The following is a 12,352-nucleotide window of genomic DNA, read 5'->3' on the forward strand; positions in this document are numbered from 1 at the left end:
ATTGGTTTTCTTGTATGATTATCGCGGTATTTAGCTCTGATCGGGTGCTGCCACCCTCCCACGAGCCGGTTGGCAGCCCCTTCTGTTGTTATAGGTGGCAACGCTGTCACAGGCAGTGCTGACGTTCGGCAAAAAAAAAGAGGAAACGTAGTAAAAACACTCGAGAAATTCCGAATATTCAGATAAATAATCAGCTAGTACGGTTTGTGCAAGGCCCTCCGATCCGGAGAGTGTGGGAGTGCGTCGCTGACACGTCCACGTTGAAATACAACCCAAACAAAAAAGAGGGCAACGGCGATTTGCCCAATCTGTGAGTCCTGGCTTTTGTTGGTTGCAAACTCGAGATGATCCTGCTTTCCGGTCTCGTGCCACTCCTGGCCGTCGTCCTGCTGCACCTGGTGACCCCAACACAGGCTTTCTACCTGCCCGGATTGGCGCCGGTTAATTTCTGCAAGAAAACCGATGTCTCCTCCACATGCAAGGTATGTATATATGTATATATATGATACATACATATAAGTTAGTGGGTGTGTTTGCCCGCAACAATTAGCAATGTTAGAAATAGTGATGTATAATAGTGCTATATTGTTCTAATGACGGTCAGAAGCGGAAGCACTGATAAGGCTAGTTACTCGCTATGTATACCCCGTATGAGGGGTCCATATCTCCATTTCTGGTGACGTTGACTTCGCTGGCTAAACACGCGGCCAAAAGCAAAAATTGGAGTTCTAATGTTGGTTCAGTTGGCAGTCGAATCCAGGTCCAGTTTCAATTCATGAATATTTGGCTTGTTCTTTACTGCTGACGGATATCCAATCCAAAGAAAGTTACCCATTGTGATTGATATCGCAAGAAGCTAAATTTATAAAGCTTGATATCACTCATATATGTTCTTGTTATGTATTTAGATGCTCACCATTAAGAGCCTATTCCATGAGTTAAAAATTGTAAGTCTTTTAGCAAATCTTTACAACCGACCAAAAAATGAATTAAAGAAAGTTTTAAAAGAATTCCACTATGAATCACAACTGATAACGCTTATTTGTAATCATTATTATAATCATTAGTGAGCAATTTACTTTCAGAGACCCTAAAATCTGGTTTTATAACTGAAACTGACTGGCAAACCCACTAATGCTACTCAGATCAATGCGATCTATTTGTATTGAATCTGAATTTTATATTCTTTTAAATAAAAATCAAGTGTATTTACGTTTTGCTTTGATGAAATTACATCAGAAAGGTGTTAAACATTCCTACGACTCTTATGAATGTAACTTAAATCTTATTAAACGCTTAATATAATCCAAGTGTAAAAAAACAAACAATTTTTCCATTGCTTTAAGAGCACGAAACATTAATTTTAAATAATGGGATGGCTGCCGATGTTATTGATCAACAAAATATCGCAAAAAGATAAAGAGATATCAATATTTCAATTAAACTTTTATACAAGAATGTAGATAAGACCTTAAGAAATATTGGTTACGCCCTTTAATTAACTTTTATTCACTGATAAAAAAATTAAAGTGTTCCGCTCTTAATTAATTTTTAAATACCTAAAAAGCTTTTAGATAAGATGATTCCTTAGCTAAATTGTGTGAAAAAAGCTACGGTTAAGGTTCTGCTGGCAGCACATGCATATTTTAAATAACATATGTAATACATAGTTCATAAAAATATAATATAAAACTATTTCGGTGACACTTAAAGAAATAAATAAATTTCCGATAAGATTAAAGGAGAACCTACATTTACCAAGAATTGGTACACCTATTGATTAATCTATTTATTGATTATCTTCTTCAGTCGGAAATCTTCTTGTACGTGAACCGCTTGAATACCGAGGAATCAGAATTGCCCTATGAGTATCATCACTTCGACTTTTGTTTGGGAGAGGAAGCAAACTCTCCGGTGGAGAATCTGGGACAGGTGGTTTTCGGCGAGAGAATTCGTCCAGGACCCTATAAAATTCAGTTCCTGGAGAATCAGCAATGTGCGAAGGTAAGTTAAGGAGTTTTAACTGCTCCATATTTTTAGTTCAGACTTGATTTTAGGTACTCATTAATAACATTTATATATATTTTTTTAGGCCTGTACCAAAAACTACAAGGGTGACGATCCTGTTAGCAACCGCCGCATGATGGTTTTGAAGAAGGGAATAAGCTTAAATTACCAGCACCACTGGATTGTGGACAATATGCCAGTAACCTGGTGCTATCCGCTGGAGAATGGAAAGCAATACTGCGGAACTGGATTCCCTATGGGCTGTCTTGTTCGCAGCGATGGCGAGGGCTGTCCCATTAACTCCATATATAACCAGCCCTTGCATTATTATCCCTTTAATCATGTGGATCTGGAGATAACGTATCACAGCGGACAGGCGGAAGACTGGGGTATTCAATTCGGCAACAGTGGACGCATCATCTCTGTAAAGGTTACTCCTAAATCTATTAAGCACGCGGATCCCGATCACCCCAATTGCTTAGGCAGTGAACCGCTGGCAATCAGTGAGAATTCCCTGAAGGCTGGAGAGCAGCTTAATATCGTTTACACGTATAGTGTTAAATTTATAAAGAACGATGCCATTAAGTGGTCATCCCGTTGGGACTATATTCTGGAATCCATACCACACACGAATATCCAATGGTTCTCCATTCTCAACTCCTTGGTAATTGTTCTCTTCTTAAGTGGCATGGTAGCCATGATTATGCTGCGCACTCTGCACAAGGATATTGCCCGCTATAATCAGATGGATAGCGGCGAGGATGCCCAGGAGGAGTTTGGCTGGAAGCTGGTCCATGGTGATGTGTTCAGGCCACCGCGCAAGGGCATGCTGTTGTCCGTTTTTCTGGGTTCTGGTGCGCAGGTGCTGGTGATGTGCATGATCACCTTGGCCTTTGCCTGCCTGGGTTTCCTCTCCCCAGCCAATCGAGGCGCCTTGATGACCTGCTCCATGGTCTTGTTTGTTTCATTGGGCACACCAGCAGGCTATGTCTCTGCCCGTATTTACAAGAGTTTCGGTGGCCTGAAGTGGAAGAGCAATGTAATCCTTACCTCGATCGTTTGCCCTGGGTGAGTTTTTTTTAAACATATTCATTTCAGCACTTTTGTTTTATGTGTAGTCAAATAATATCTCGTATGCTTTTCATTTAGTGTGGTCTTCTCGCTGTTCTTTGTGATGAATCTGGTGCTGTGGGGCGAGAGTAGCTCGGGAGCTGTTCCATTTAGCACGTTGGTTGCCCTACTTGCCCTATGGTTTGGTGTCTCAGTGCCACTGACCTTTGTTGGGGCTTACTTTGGATTCCGTAAACGCGTGAGTATAAATTGTGCTTATGTATTTTACAGGATATTACATGGTATTTTCTATTTTCAGGCCCTGGAGCACCCGGTGCGCACTAACCAAATTCCTCGGCAGATTCCCGACCAATCGATCTATACACAACCTATTCCCGGCATCGTCATGGGCGGCGTTTTGCCCTTTGGCTGCATTTTCATCCAGCTGTTCTTTATCCTGAGCTCGCTGTGGTCAAGCCAGATGTACTATATGTTCGGCTTTCTATTCTTGGTCTTTGTCATCCTGGTCATTACGTGCTCGGAGACAACCATTTTGCTGTGCTACTTCCACTTGTGTGCAGAAGACTATCACTGGTGGTGGCGCTCCTTCTTAACGTCCGGTTTCACAGCTGTCTATCTGTTCATCTACTGCTGCCATTACTTTGTGACGAAGCTCTCGATCAAGGACAGTGCCTCGACGTTCCTGTATTTCGGCTACACGGCCATCATGGTATTCCTGTTTTTCTTGCTGACCGGCACCATTGGGTTCTTCGCGTGCTTCTGGTTCATACGCAAGATCTACAGCGTGGTTAAGGTGGATTAATCATAAAAATTCAAGGAAAACGAGCTCGTGCGAATGTATTTTTGTATGTGTAGCCACAAATTTACACTTAAGCCTAATGTGTGTGTGATTTCTGCGCTGTGCGCCCGGCACAGACAGTTTTCTGTTTATTATAATTACGATTGATATGTGTACAATAACATATATTTGTATCAGGCAAGAACCGTGGAGTAACGAAGCGCGCAATAATCTTTAATCAATAAGCAGCAGACGAGTTGGAGTTTAAGTGACTTGAAGCATCTTTTGTATAGTTCACCGTTCTGTTAATCTTTAGGCGTAAAGTTTAGCAGTGTCCATTTCCCAGCTCTAGCAATGATAAAAAAAACAAACAAGCCCCATAAAAAGTACTGAGACGCAAAACGAAGTACTTTAAACTCCGTTCTCTACTTGTAATATCAAAGCCTAACAACTGTAATTAGTGGCTCGTCTTAGCCGTAATTCGAGCAGGATTGAATTCACATGTAATATTTTAAATACTTTAGTTTAAACTATTTAAATCTAACTTGCGACTAAAGAATAAACAAAACTATAAATTATGAAACGGCGCCATCTGGGGCATACTTTTTACTTGGCAGCAGAACTAGCTCTTTCTTTCAACCCTAGACAATTGACAGTTCTTGAATATTTTCTATGGCTTCCACGAGGTGGCGAAACCAGGCAGTGCGAATAAACATTTCCAGCTCAGAGTTTGTCGAGCGGCGCATCCATGTCAGATATTGTGGACAGTGATGGGGACGAATACGATGAACTTTCGGAGTTGCGACAACGCCACAAGCCCGAATCCCAGCCCTCGGTGGATGTGCGTATCTTTGAGATAAAGTCCTTGACCTTTTCTAGATTTTTTATTCGGTTTCCAGGAGGCCTTCGATCTGGATGACCTGCTGCCCACCATCGGCGAGTTTGGCAGGTACCAGAAGCTCTTGGTCTTCGGCATATGCCTGCCCGCCTGCATTCCGTGCGGTTTCTGTGCCTTTAACCAGTTGTTTATGGCTGATACTCCGGATGACTATTGGTGTCGCATCCCGGAGCTACTGGATCTGCCGCTGGAGCAGCGAAAATCGCTGGCGATACCAAAGGAAGTGGTGAGTAATTGCAGCCAAAAAGCAGCCGTACGAGTGCTGGTGCTCAGGCAATCAAGTCAGCCCATTGATTGTGCGTTGACGGAGGTTAAGGGTCGATACGTGGGTGGTTTGATGAGTAATCAAGGGGGACAATGATGAAATGGGGTGGGAAAGGGAAAACAAACAGATGTCTTATTGATTTAAAGTGGGGTTTTAGTTTGTTTAAAGAAATACCTTTACCTTTTCTTTTAAGGACAATGATGAACTGGTCTACAGCAAATGTTATACGTACGGAGTCAATTGGACGCAACTACTTGAATCAGGGGAGGAGGATGACTTGACCACCATGGAACCAAACAGCAGTTGGCCATTGGTCAAGTGCAGTCAGGGATGGGAGTACAACACGAGCATCGTCTGGTCCTCCATTGTGATCGATGTGCGCTGTCCCAGAAAATTGAACCTTCATTTCACATGATTTCTCATCTAGGTTACGCTTGAATCATTTCCCAAGCATAATGCATTCTCTTCAGCCAGGGATTAAAGATTAGCTTACTTAAAAATACACCAAATCCTCAACTTTCAGTTTGATTTAGTTTGCGATCAGGATATATATCCCACAATTGGCTTGGCTGCTCTCAATACTGGCGGACCTGTGGGTGTTTATCTATTTGGATTACTAAATGATCGTGCTGGACGAAGACTTTCTTATTTCATCTGCCTGGCCACTTTGCTGGCGGGCAGCTTGATGACTTCGCTGAGCAAGGACTTCTGGACTTGGGCAGGCAGTCGTGTCGTAGTGGGATTAACCATTCCGGCTGTCTATCAGATACCTTTTATTATATGTGAGTATATGGATTGTTTTACACCTGATAAGGATAATAACTTATGTGTCTTACATTGCCTTTGCAGCTCTGGAACTTGTAGGCGAAAACTATCGTTCTTTTGTGACAGTGATGACATGCACCTTCTACACTTCGGGCATCATGCTTCTGTCCGCGGTAACCTATCTGGAAAGAGATTGGGTTCGCCTGTCCTATATCACCTCGCTGCCCTTTTACGCCTATTTCCTGTACATGTTCGTTATGCCGGAATCACCACGATGGCTTCTGATGCGAGGCCGTCTAGAGGAAGCTCTCAAGATTCTGGAGCGTATGGCCATGGTGAATGGTAGACAGTTTCCAGAGGCAGTGCATCTTAAATTGGAGGCGCAAATCCGCCGGGATAAGCTCAAGAAGCAGAAGAAAAAGGTGGCCAATGTGGGGCTAATGGATCTATGTCGCACACCCAATATGCGATTAAAGACCATACTGATTACTTTGAGTTGGTTTGCCAATGAGACGGTTTATCTAGGACTCAGTTACTACGGACCTTCGTTGGGCACCAATCAGTATGTGAGCTTCTTTTTGTCGGCAGTTGTGGAGTTGCCCAGTTACTTGTGTTGCTGGTACTTCATGGACACCTGGGGCAGAAGATGGCCCTTGAGTTTATCCATGATATTGGGGTAAGAACAAAAAATAATATATACTATCCGGTTTAAACCTTTATTACTTTTCCAGGGGCGTGGCTTGTGTGATCACCGTAATGCTGCCCGATGATGCCGTGGATGAGACCCTAGTGCTATATCTGATATCCAAAGCCCTGCTATCCGCCTCCTTCCTAATAATTTATCCCTTTGCCGGGGAACTGTATCCCACTCAAGTTCGAGGCATTGGCATTGGTGCGTCCAGTTATATCGGAGGATTGGGTCTTATTGTCATTCCCTTTGTCACCTACTTGGGAAAGGACAATCTCAAGCTGCCGCTGGTTATCATGGGCTTTGTTTCAATGCTGGGAGGGATGACGGGACTGCGGTTGCCGGAGACACTGCATCATCGTCTGCCGCAGACCATCGAGGAGGGTGAGGAGTTTGGCAAGAACTGGCAATTCAAAGATTGTTGCAGTTGCGCTCAAAAACCGTAAGTTTAATAGAGAAAATTTTTATAAAAGATGAGATTTTAATGTTTTTTTTGATTGAACTCTTAAGGGATGTCTTATCCCAACCAGCGTCGTACGAAAACCTGGATGTCCTAGCCGGATCGTCCAACAATGCTTCTGAGGTGGAGCTAGAGATGAGGGACAGTCGACGGGTTCGGGAGCCGACGCCGCGGATTGATGAGCGCACACCTCTGGATACGACGGCCAGTGGAAGTGGTCGACCCATTCATCGCCCATCAATGAAGCGCTTGGTGCGCCAGATGAGCGTTATGGATACCCAAAGGACACACGATGGCACCATGCAATTGACCCATTGGATTTAATCCTTATCTTCAGAGATAATCATGTAAAATGGAAAGATAGTTAAAATATAGGCATATTAAATCTTAGAGCCTTAAGCTACAAGCAACAAGTATCAAGCTTAGTATATTACTCAAAACGTTAATATTAATAAGTTGTTGATAAAAATTATAATACATACATTTGAAAGATATAATTGAAAAAAATTATGCAACTTTAATTAACAGAATTTAAAAACTTAAAAAAGCGTAATCAAGCACAATGTAAGCAATTGCCGTTGAATGTGTATAAATATAACAAAATAAACAAGACAAAGTAAAAGCTTGGAGTTTTATTGACGATTTTAACAATATTTGTGAATTATACTCATTTTTATATAAATGTTCCTTAACTTATTAGTACTTTGTTCAAATGCAGAATTACATTAATGCATCTAAACCATTTCTAAAACAATTTCCCCGTTTTAATATCGATATTGTTTTTCCTGTAATAATTGTAGAGCATTACGATTATGCCAAACTTGTTTACTTCAACAATAAACAATGCGAATTACGAAAGGTAAATAAAAACCGAAACTTAATTCTTCAAACATATCCGGTAAAAATAAATAAATAAATAAGTATGTATAGCATATAGCGCTTTGCGACTTCTCAATCACAGCAATTGATTTATGCAATTATTCAGGCAATTATGCAATTAATTGTTGTCAAACAAAAAGAAAACTTGTTTATACGGTGAATAATGGAGGAATGCGCCAAATTGCCCGCAGCTGTCGTCCGCAAACTGCTGGCGGTCACTGTCAACCGTAGGAAGTGCCTGGACCCATGGGAATTGCCACATATATACCGTGCCGTTGGAGGTCAGGGATGTAACCAAATCAAACATAAAAATGTCCAACAAATAAATGTAATGCTCATCCTGTGGTGATTCAAGTTTTGACTCCAGTTTTTAGCATTTTAATTATGAATTCATTTTATTCATGAAATTCCAAATTCCAGAGTAAGTGAGATATAATTTGCCAGAATTTAAAGAAAACATATTCTTCGCTAACGATCGAATTTCCCTTGCCAACAAATTAAATAAAAATGTTATCTATTTAGGAAATCTCACAAATTTTAAATTTTAGGATATTGTTCGATCATACCACCCAGGCAAGTGTCAAAAATGTATTAATCAAAATTTCCGTTGCCAAACAAAATAAGCTAAAGAATGCCGAAACCAAAAAACCCATCGAGATTTGTAAAGTCTCCTGCTCCTTATCGTGCTCCTATTGCGGCTCGTAAAACTGCTCCTCTAGAGTCACCGCCATGCAGGACGAGTCTGCAGGATCTGCCAGAGGACATCATCCGAATGGTTTTCGATTACCTGCCCTTACTATCAGATAAGGTCCTGCTGGCCTGTGTGGCGCCCAAGTTTCGATTGGCTTTTGAGGGATGGGCTAGATCAAGGCGGAACATACTGGACGTTGATAGTCTGGAGACGATGCCGCTGCCGAAATTGATAAGATTTTTCAAAGTGGCGGGACCTTTTATACGAGTCCTAATCGTGGACTGCGCTTCCTTTCAAAAGGAATCGCTGCTGGTGGAGTTCATATCGGAGTATTGCCCAAATCTGGAGGAGATCAATTACTCCAATGCCACCGATGAGTTCCACTATCGCACCATCATGCCCAAGATGACGCATCTGAAGCGGGTTACTATTGACTGCATGGACGCAGAAGATGTGCTGAACTTTGATTTGCAGTCAAACCAGGAATTGGAATCTTTTGAGCTAGTCAATGGATGCTATACTGGTATGTTCCTAATTGAGTTCCATTCTATTTTGTCAGATTTTAGAGAATATCAGTTAAAAAAGGAGACAATTGAGATATAAATATACTTAGGCTTGAAGCTGAGTATATAATCAAAGTGTAGGAATACAGACTTTCAAAAACAGTAGTGTTAAATGTATTAAAATGTATAACGTATTACAAAATAATTCTAAATAATTCGTATAAATACAAAATTCCAAATATATAACCATAAATATAAAAGTAAATATAAAGAACATTTTCATTGTTTTTTTTGTCAATGAATTTTATTTAATATGTTTGTCTTACAATTACATTAATATTTATATTTACTTGAAAGGCAAAAATCTCTGCGGTTTTCCCAATCTCAAAACCTTGGTTCTTCGGGACTGCCTATTGTGGAACTCGGTGGAATTCGGAATTCCTCTGAAATCCTTACAAACTTTGGATCTGGACGACTGCTGTTTTGAGGTGATGAACCAGAGTTTGTACCAGAAGATAGCCGATAGTTGTACGGAACTAGAGGAGCTCTTCTTCTCCGGTTGCGACACCAACTTCGAGGTTATCGCCCACCTGCCAAACCTTCAGAAGTGCACCCTGAAAACCTGGATGACTTCAAATGAGCTGAACATCGGATTCCTTACCGTTCTGGCGGATAAGAGGGGCAACAAGCTGACCCATCTGCATTTATCCGGACAGTTTCAGATCAGCAATGAGCATGCCCGTTGCTTGGGTCAGTTATGTAGCCTCAAGGACCTTCGGTTTAGCAACAACGATGTCCTGGAGGACGATCACTTCAAGTTCTTCAACGATCTTAATCAACTGCAGCGATTTGGTCTGACTTCGTGCGGTCGGGTTTCGGACGTCGGAATAATGAGGATGGTACGAAATTGCCTTCAATTGCATATTATTGATTTCAACGATTGCGAGGAGATCACCGAGGACTTTGTAATCAACACCATTGGATGCTGTTCCAAGGGAACGGGTCGGAATATGGTTATTAATGTAAAGAATACTAAGATCAGGCCTACTATCTTAACGGTGGGTTGAAACTGGGGGAGATATTTAAGTACTGACAATTTCATGTTTTCCAGCATCCGGAGTATCTGAATCCTTTGAACCATATAAAGGTCAATTTTATAAGCGAGTGATATTTGGAGAGAAAATATCTATCATTGTATTTGGGAATTCCAAAAGAGCAGTGAGTTAATAATATTAGTTTAATGCTCCAAATATAATTTATCTAATATTTTAGAATTCGTTTTTGTTTTTATTGATCAGAATATGTAATTATTAGATCGCCCTTAAAAATATGAAGAAAATCTAATAAATTGTTTATGCAATTTGATTGAACTTAGATTGTCTTTAGTTATCGCTTTTCAGACAAAAATGTAAGTATTTTATGATTAATATAAAAAACAACCGTTGAATAATTTAATTATTCCATTTCTAGTTTTTTGAGACAGGTAAAAAAGATTTATCCTCTTGGGTATTTTGAGTGGAAGTACTTTCAATTGAATTCCTGCCCATAACGGAAACACTTGATGCCCTTGGAACCCAGAAATCTTAGACAATGGGATCCTCACTGGACTGAGTCATGGCTTGGTCTGCCATAAGGAAGTGGACGATCAATATTTATGATCATGCTCACAATGCTCCATTAGCACGCCGATAATTGCGGACAAGCGTGTATGTTGCTGCACTTTGGGCCTTTGCCTGTAACCTAACAAATGGAAGCAAACTAACAAAAAACCGAAATCGAAATCAAACAATACGATATTCGATACAGTTCTGAATCCGCGATTCAATTCGATTCGAGCGATCGATCGCTGGCAATAAATTTCCCATTCAATTGCTGCTCTATTGGAACTGAACTTTGTTGCTTTTGGCCGATGATGTCTGTGTTAGCAGCAGGAAGCTGGCGACCAGTTCAGATCAGCGACCAGTTGATTACACTTCAAAAACCTAATATATGAATCCGTTGTTAACGGAGTATTCGAAAATCTAATTTGGCTTGGAATTTTTTTTAAACTTAATAATTATTTACCAAAAGGTAAACGGGTTTCCAAAAACTTTAGACAACTTAAAATATAAACAAAAATATTCTATAGAAAAAAAGGAGGTTACATTTCTTACTATTTAAAGAAAGTTAGTTAATCTTTGGCTCTCTGATCACTCACATGAATTTTGTTGGTTAACCTTCGATCTTAAAGGCTCATGTAAATTATTGAGTTAACAAATAAAAAAGGTTTATTTTTAATTTTAAAGGATATAGTTAAAGCAAAGGTATACAAATGTTAAACAATTTCTCTCTGTTCTGTTACAATAACTACCGACTGCAAATTACAGGAACACAAGTTTCTTTTATCGCAGTGTGTAGATCATAGATCGAACTCACCTGTGGCCAGTCCATTGGTTAGTCATCGATACGTTTTGTTTTGTTTTGTTTTATGTTTCAGACTGACCTCGAGTGGCTCCTTAAATGGCTGTCGGCTGCAATCGCTTTGACTCTCTAATCGAGGGGCTAAGAGGGGGTTCAAGGGGACTGGGGGCACCCAGACAAATGCCTTGACATGTTCAGGTGTCTGCCATGTTCAGCCAACTGACTAATTAGCGTACTTTAACTGGACCAACTCGATGACATTTGGCCATAAATCGCGGTGGCATCTTCGGCTCATCGAAAGGAGAGTTTGCATGAGTAGAGCAAATTAAGCAGGGATTTTGTTTACCTTCCCCTTCGCTTTTTTTTTTTTTTTTAGGTTTTTATAGATACTATACTCGAAGCGTGTCCAATCACGCCTGTGAATTATTTAAAAATCTCTGCTGGGCTGTCTTATTTCATAAGAGAGACAAGCCTTAAAATTGTTACCCTGATGCCATAGAAATTCGTGTTGTCGTTGTCGTTCGATGATGTTGCTGCTGCTGTTGTTGCTGTTGCTGCTGTTGTTGTTGTTCGGGGGCCTTGCGATTATGGGAAATGGCTTTTGCTATCGCTTAGCACACCTCTCGATAGATGAACTTTTGGTATCGCTTAACGCCTGGGAAGAACCCCAAAAGGGGCGGAATCTGGGGGTTTTTATTTTAATGGAGTGAGAGGGAAGTAAAAGGCAGTCGTCCGCTGAGGGATTATCCCTGGAAAAGTTACAAAACCAAAATCGTTTCGCCTTGCTTTGTTATCGCATTAAAAAAGGACATTGACATCTTATGTTGCATATGAATGCTGTTGCAATATCTTTCTTTTTTTGAGTCCATGTTTCAAAAAGAAATTATTTTAAGTATGATCAGATTTCTATGTCAAAACCAACCCACATCTTATTCAATTTACAAACT

The 12,352-nt window shown here is 40.6% G+C and overlaps 3 protein-coding genes across 4 annotated transcripts; all 3 read left to right on the forward strand.

The window, feature by feature from the left end:
- Window positions 1-81: 81 nt before the first annotated feature.
- LOC108042322 (transmembrane 9 superfamily member 2) lies at window positions 82-4,439 on the forward strand. Its single transcript, XM_017120541.2, has 5 exons — window positions 82-482; window positions 1,810-2,004; window positions 2,093-3,075; window positions 3,157-3,316; window positions 3,377-4,439. The coding sequence occupies exons 1-5, from the start codon at window positions 345-347 to the stop codon at window positions 3,878-3,880; spliced, it is 1,980 nt and encodes a 659-aa protein (XP_016976030.1). The 5' UTR covers window positions 82-344; the 3' UTR covers window positions 3,881-4,439.
- Window positions 4,440-4,517: 78 nt separating this feature from the next.
- LOC108042321 (carcinine transporter) lies at window positions 4,518-7,534 on the forward strand. The gene is made up of 7 exons (XM_017120540.2): window positions 4,518-4,697; window positions 4,756-4,980; window positions 5,213-5,395; window positions 5,543-5,801; window positions 5,869-6,460; window positions 6,516-6,914; window positions 6,983-7,534. The coding sequence occupies exons 1-7, from the start codon at window positions 4,605-4,607 to the stop codon at window positions 7,254-7,256; spliced, it is 2,025 nt and encodes a 674-aa protein (XP_016976029.1). The 5' UTR covers window positions 4,518-4,604; the 3' UTR covers window positions 7,257-7,534.
- Window positions 7,535-8,390: 856 nt separating this feature from the next.
- Window positions 8,391-11,030, forward strand: LOC108042302. 2 transcript variants are annotated; one of them, XM_017120514.1, is made up of 5 exons: window positions 8,391-9,025; window positions 9,363-10,063; window positions 10,117-10,223; window positions 10,278-10,413; window positions 10,476-11,030. In XM_017120514.1, exons 1-3 carry the CDS (start codon window positions 8,443-8,445, stop codon window positions 10,171-10,173), a joined length of 1,341 nt encoding a protein of 446 aa, XP_016976003.1. In that variant the 5' UTR covers window positions 8,391-8,442; the 3' UTR covers window positions 10,174-10,223; window positions 10,278-10,413; window positions 10,476-11,030. The 2 variants fall into 2 exon arrangements, with proteins under 2 accessions (XP_016976003.1, XP_016976004.1); XM_017120515.1 differs by having other exon boundaries at window positions 10,304-10,413.
- The last annotated feature ends 1,322 nt before the right edge of the window (window positions 11,031-12,352 follow it).

Source organism: Drosophila rhopaloa, unplaced genomic scaffold (genome assembly GCF_018152115.1).
Source record: "Drosophila rhopaloa isolate 14029-0021.01 unplaced genomic scaffold, ASM1815211v1 contig_2, whole genome shotgun sequence".
Lineage (NCBI taxonomy): Eukaryota > Metazoa > Arthropoda > Insecta > Diptera > Drosophilidae > Drosophila > Drosophila rhopaloa.

Coding starts and splice junctions, on each gene's coding strand:
- LOC108042302 (XM_017120514.1), top strand. CDS start 8,443: ATGCCGAAACCAAAAAACCCATCGAGATTTGTAAAGTCTCCTGCTCCT. Junction 9,026..9,362: donor AGTCAATGGATGCTATACTG/GTATGTTCCTAA, acceptor TTTACTTGAAAG/GCAAAAATCTCTGCGGTTTT. Junction 10,064..10,116: donor TCAGGCCTACTATCTTAACG/GTGGGTTGAAAC, acceptor CATGTTTTCCAG/CATCCGGAGTATCTGAATCC.
- LOC108042321 (XM_017120540.2), top strand. CDS start 4,605: ATGTCAGATATTGTGGACAGTGATGGGGACGAATACGATGAACTTTCG. Junction 6,461..6,515: donor AGTTTATCCATGATATTGGG/GTAAGAACAAAA, acceptor TTACTTTTCCAG/GGGCGTGGCTTGTGTGATCA. Junction 6,915..6,982: donor TGCAGTTGCGCTCAAAAACC/GTAAGTTTAATA, acceptor TGAACTCTTAAG/GGATGTCTTATCCCAACCAG.
- LOC108042322 (XM_017120541.2), top strand. CDS start 345: ATGATCCTGCTTTCCGGTCTCGTGCCACTCCTGGCCGTCGTCCTGCTG. Junction 483..1,809: donor ATGTCTCCTCCACATGCAAG/GTATGTATATAT, acceptor TATCTTCTTCAG/TCGGAAATCTTCTTGTACGT. Junction 3,076..3,156: donor ACCTCGATCGTTTGCCCTGG/GTGAGTTTTTTT, acceptor CTTTTCATTTAG/TGTGGTCTTCTCGCTGTTCT.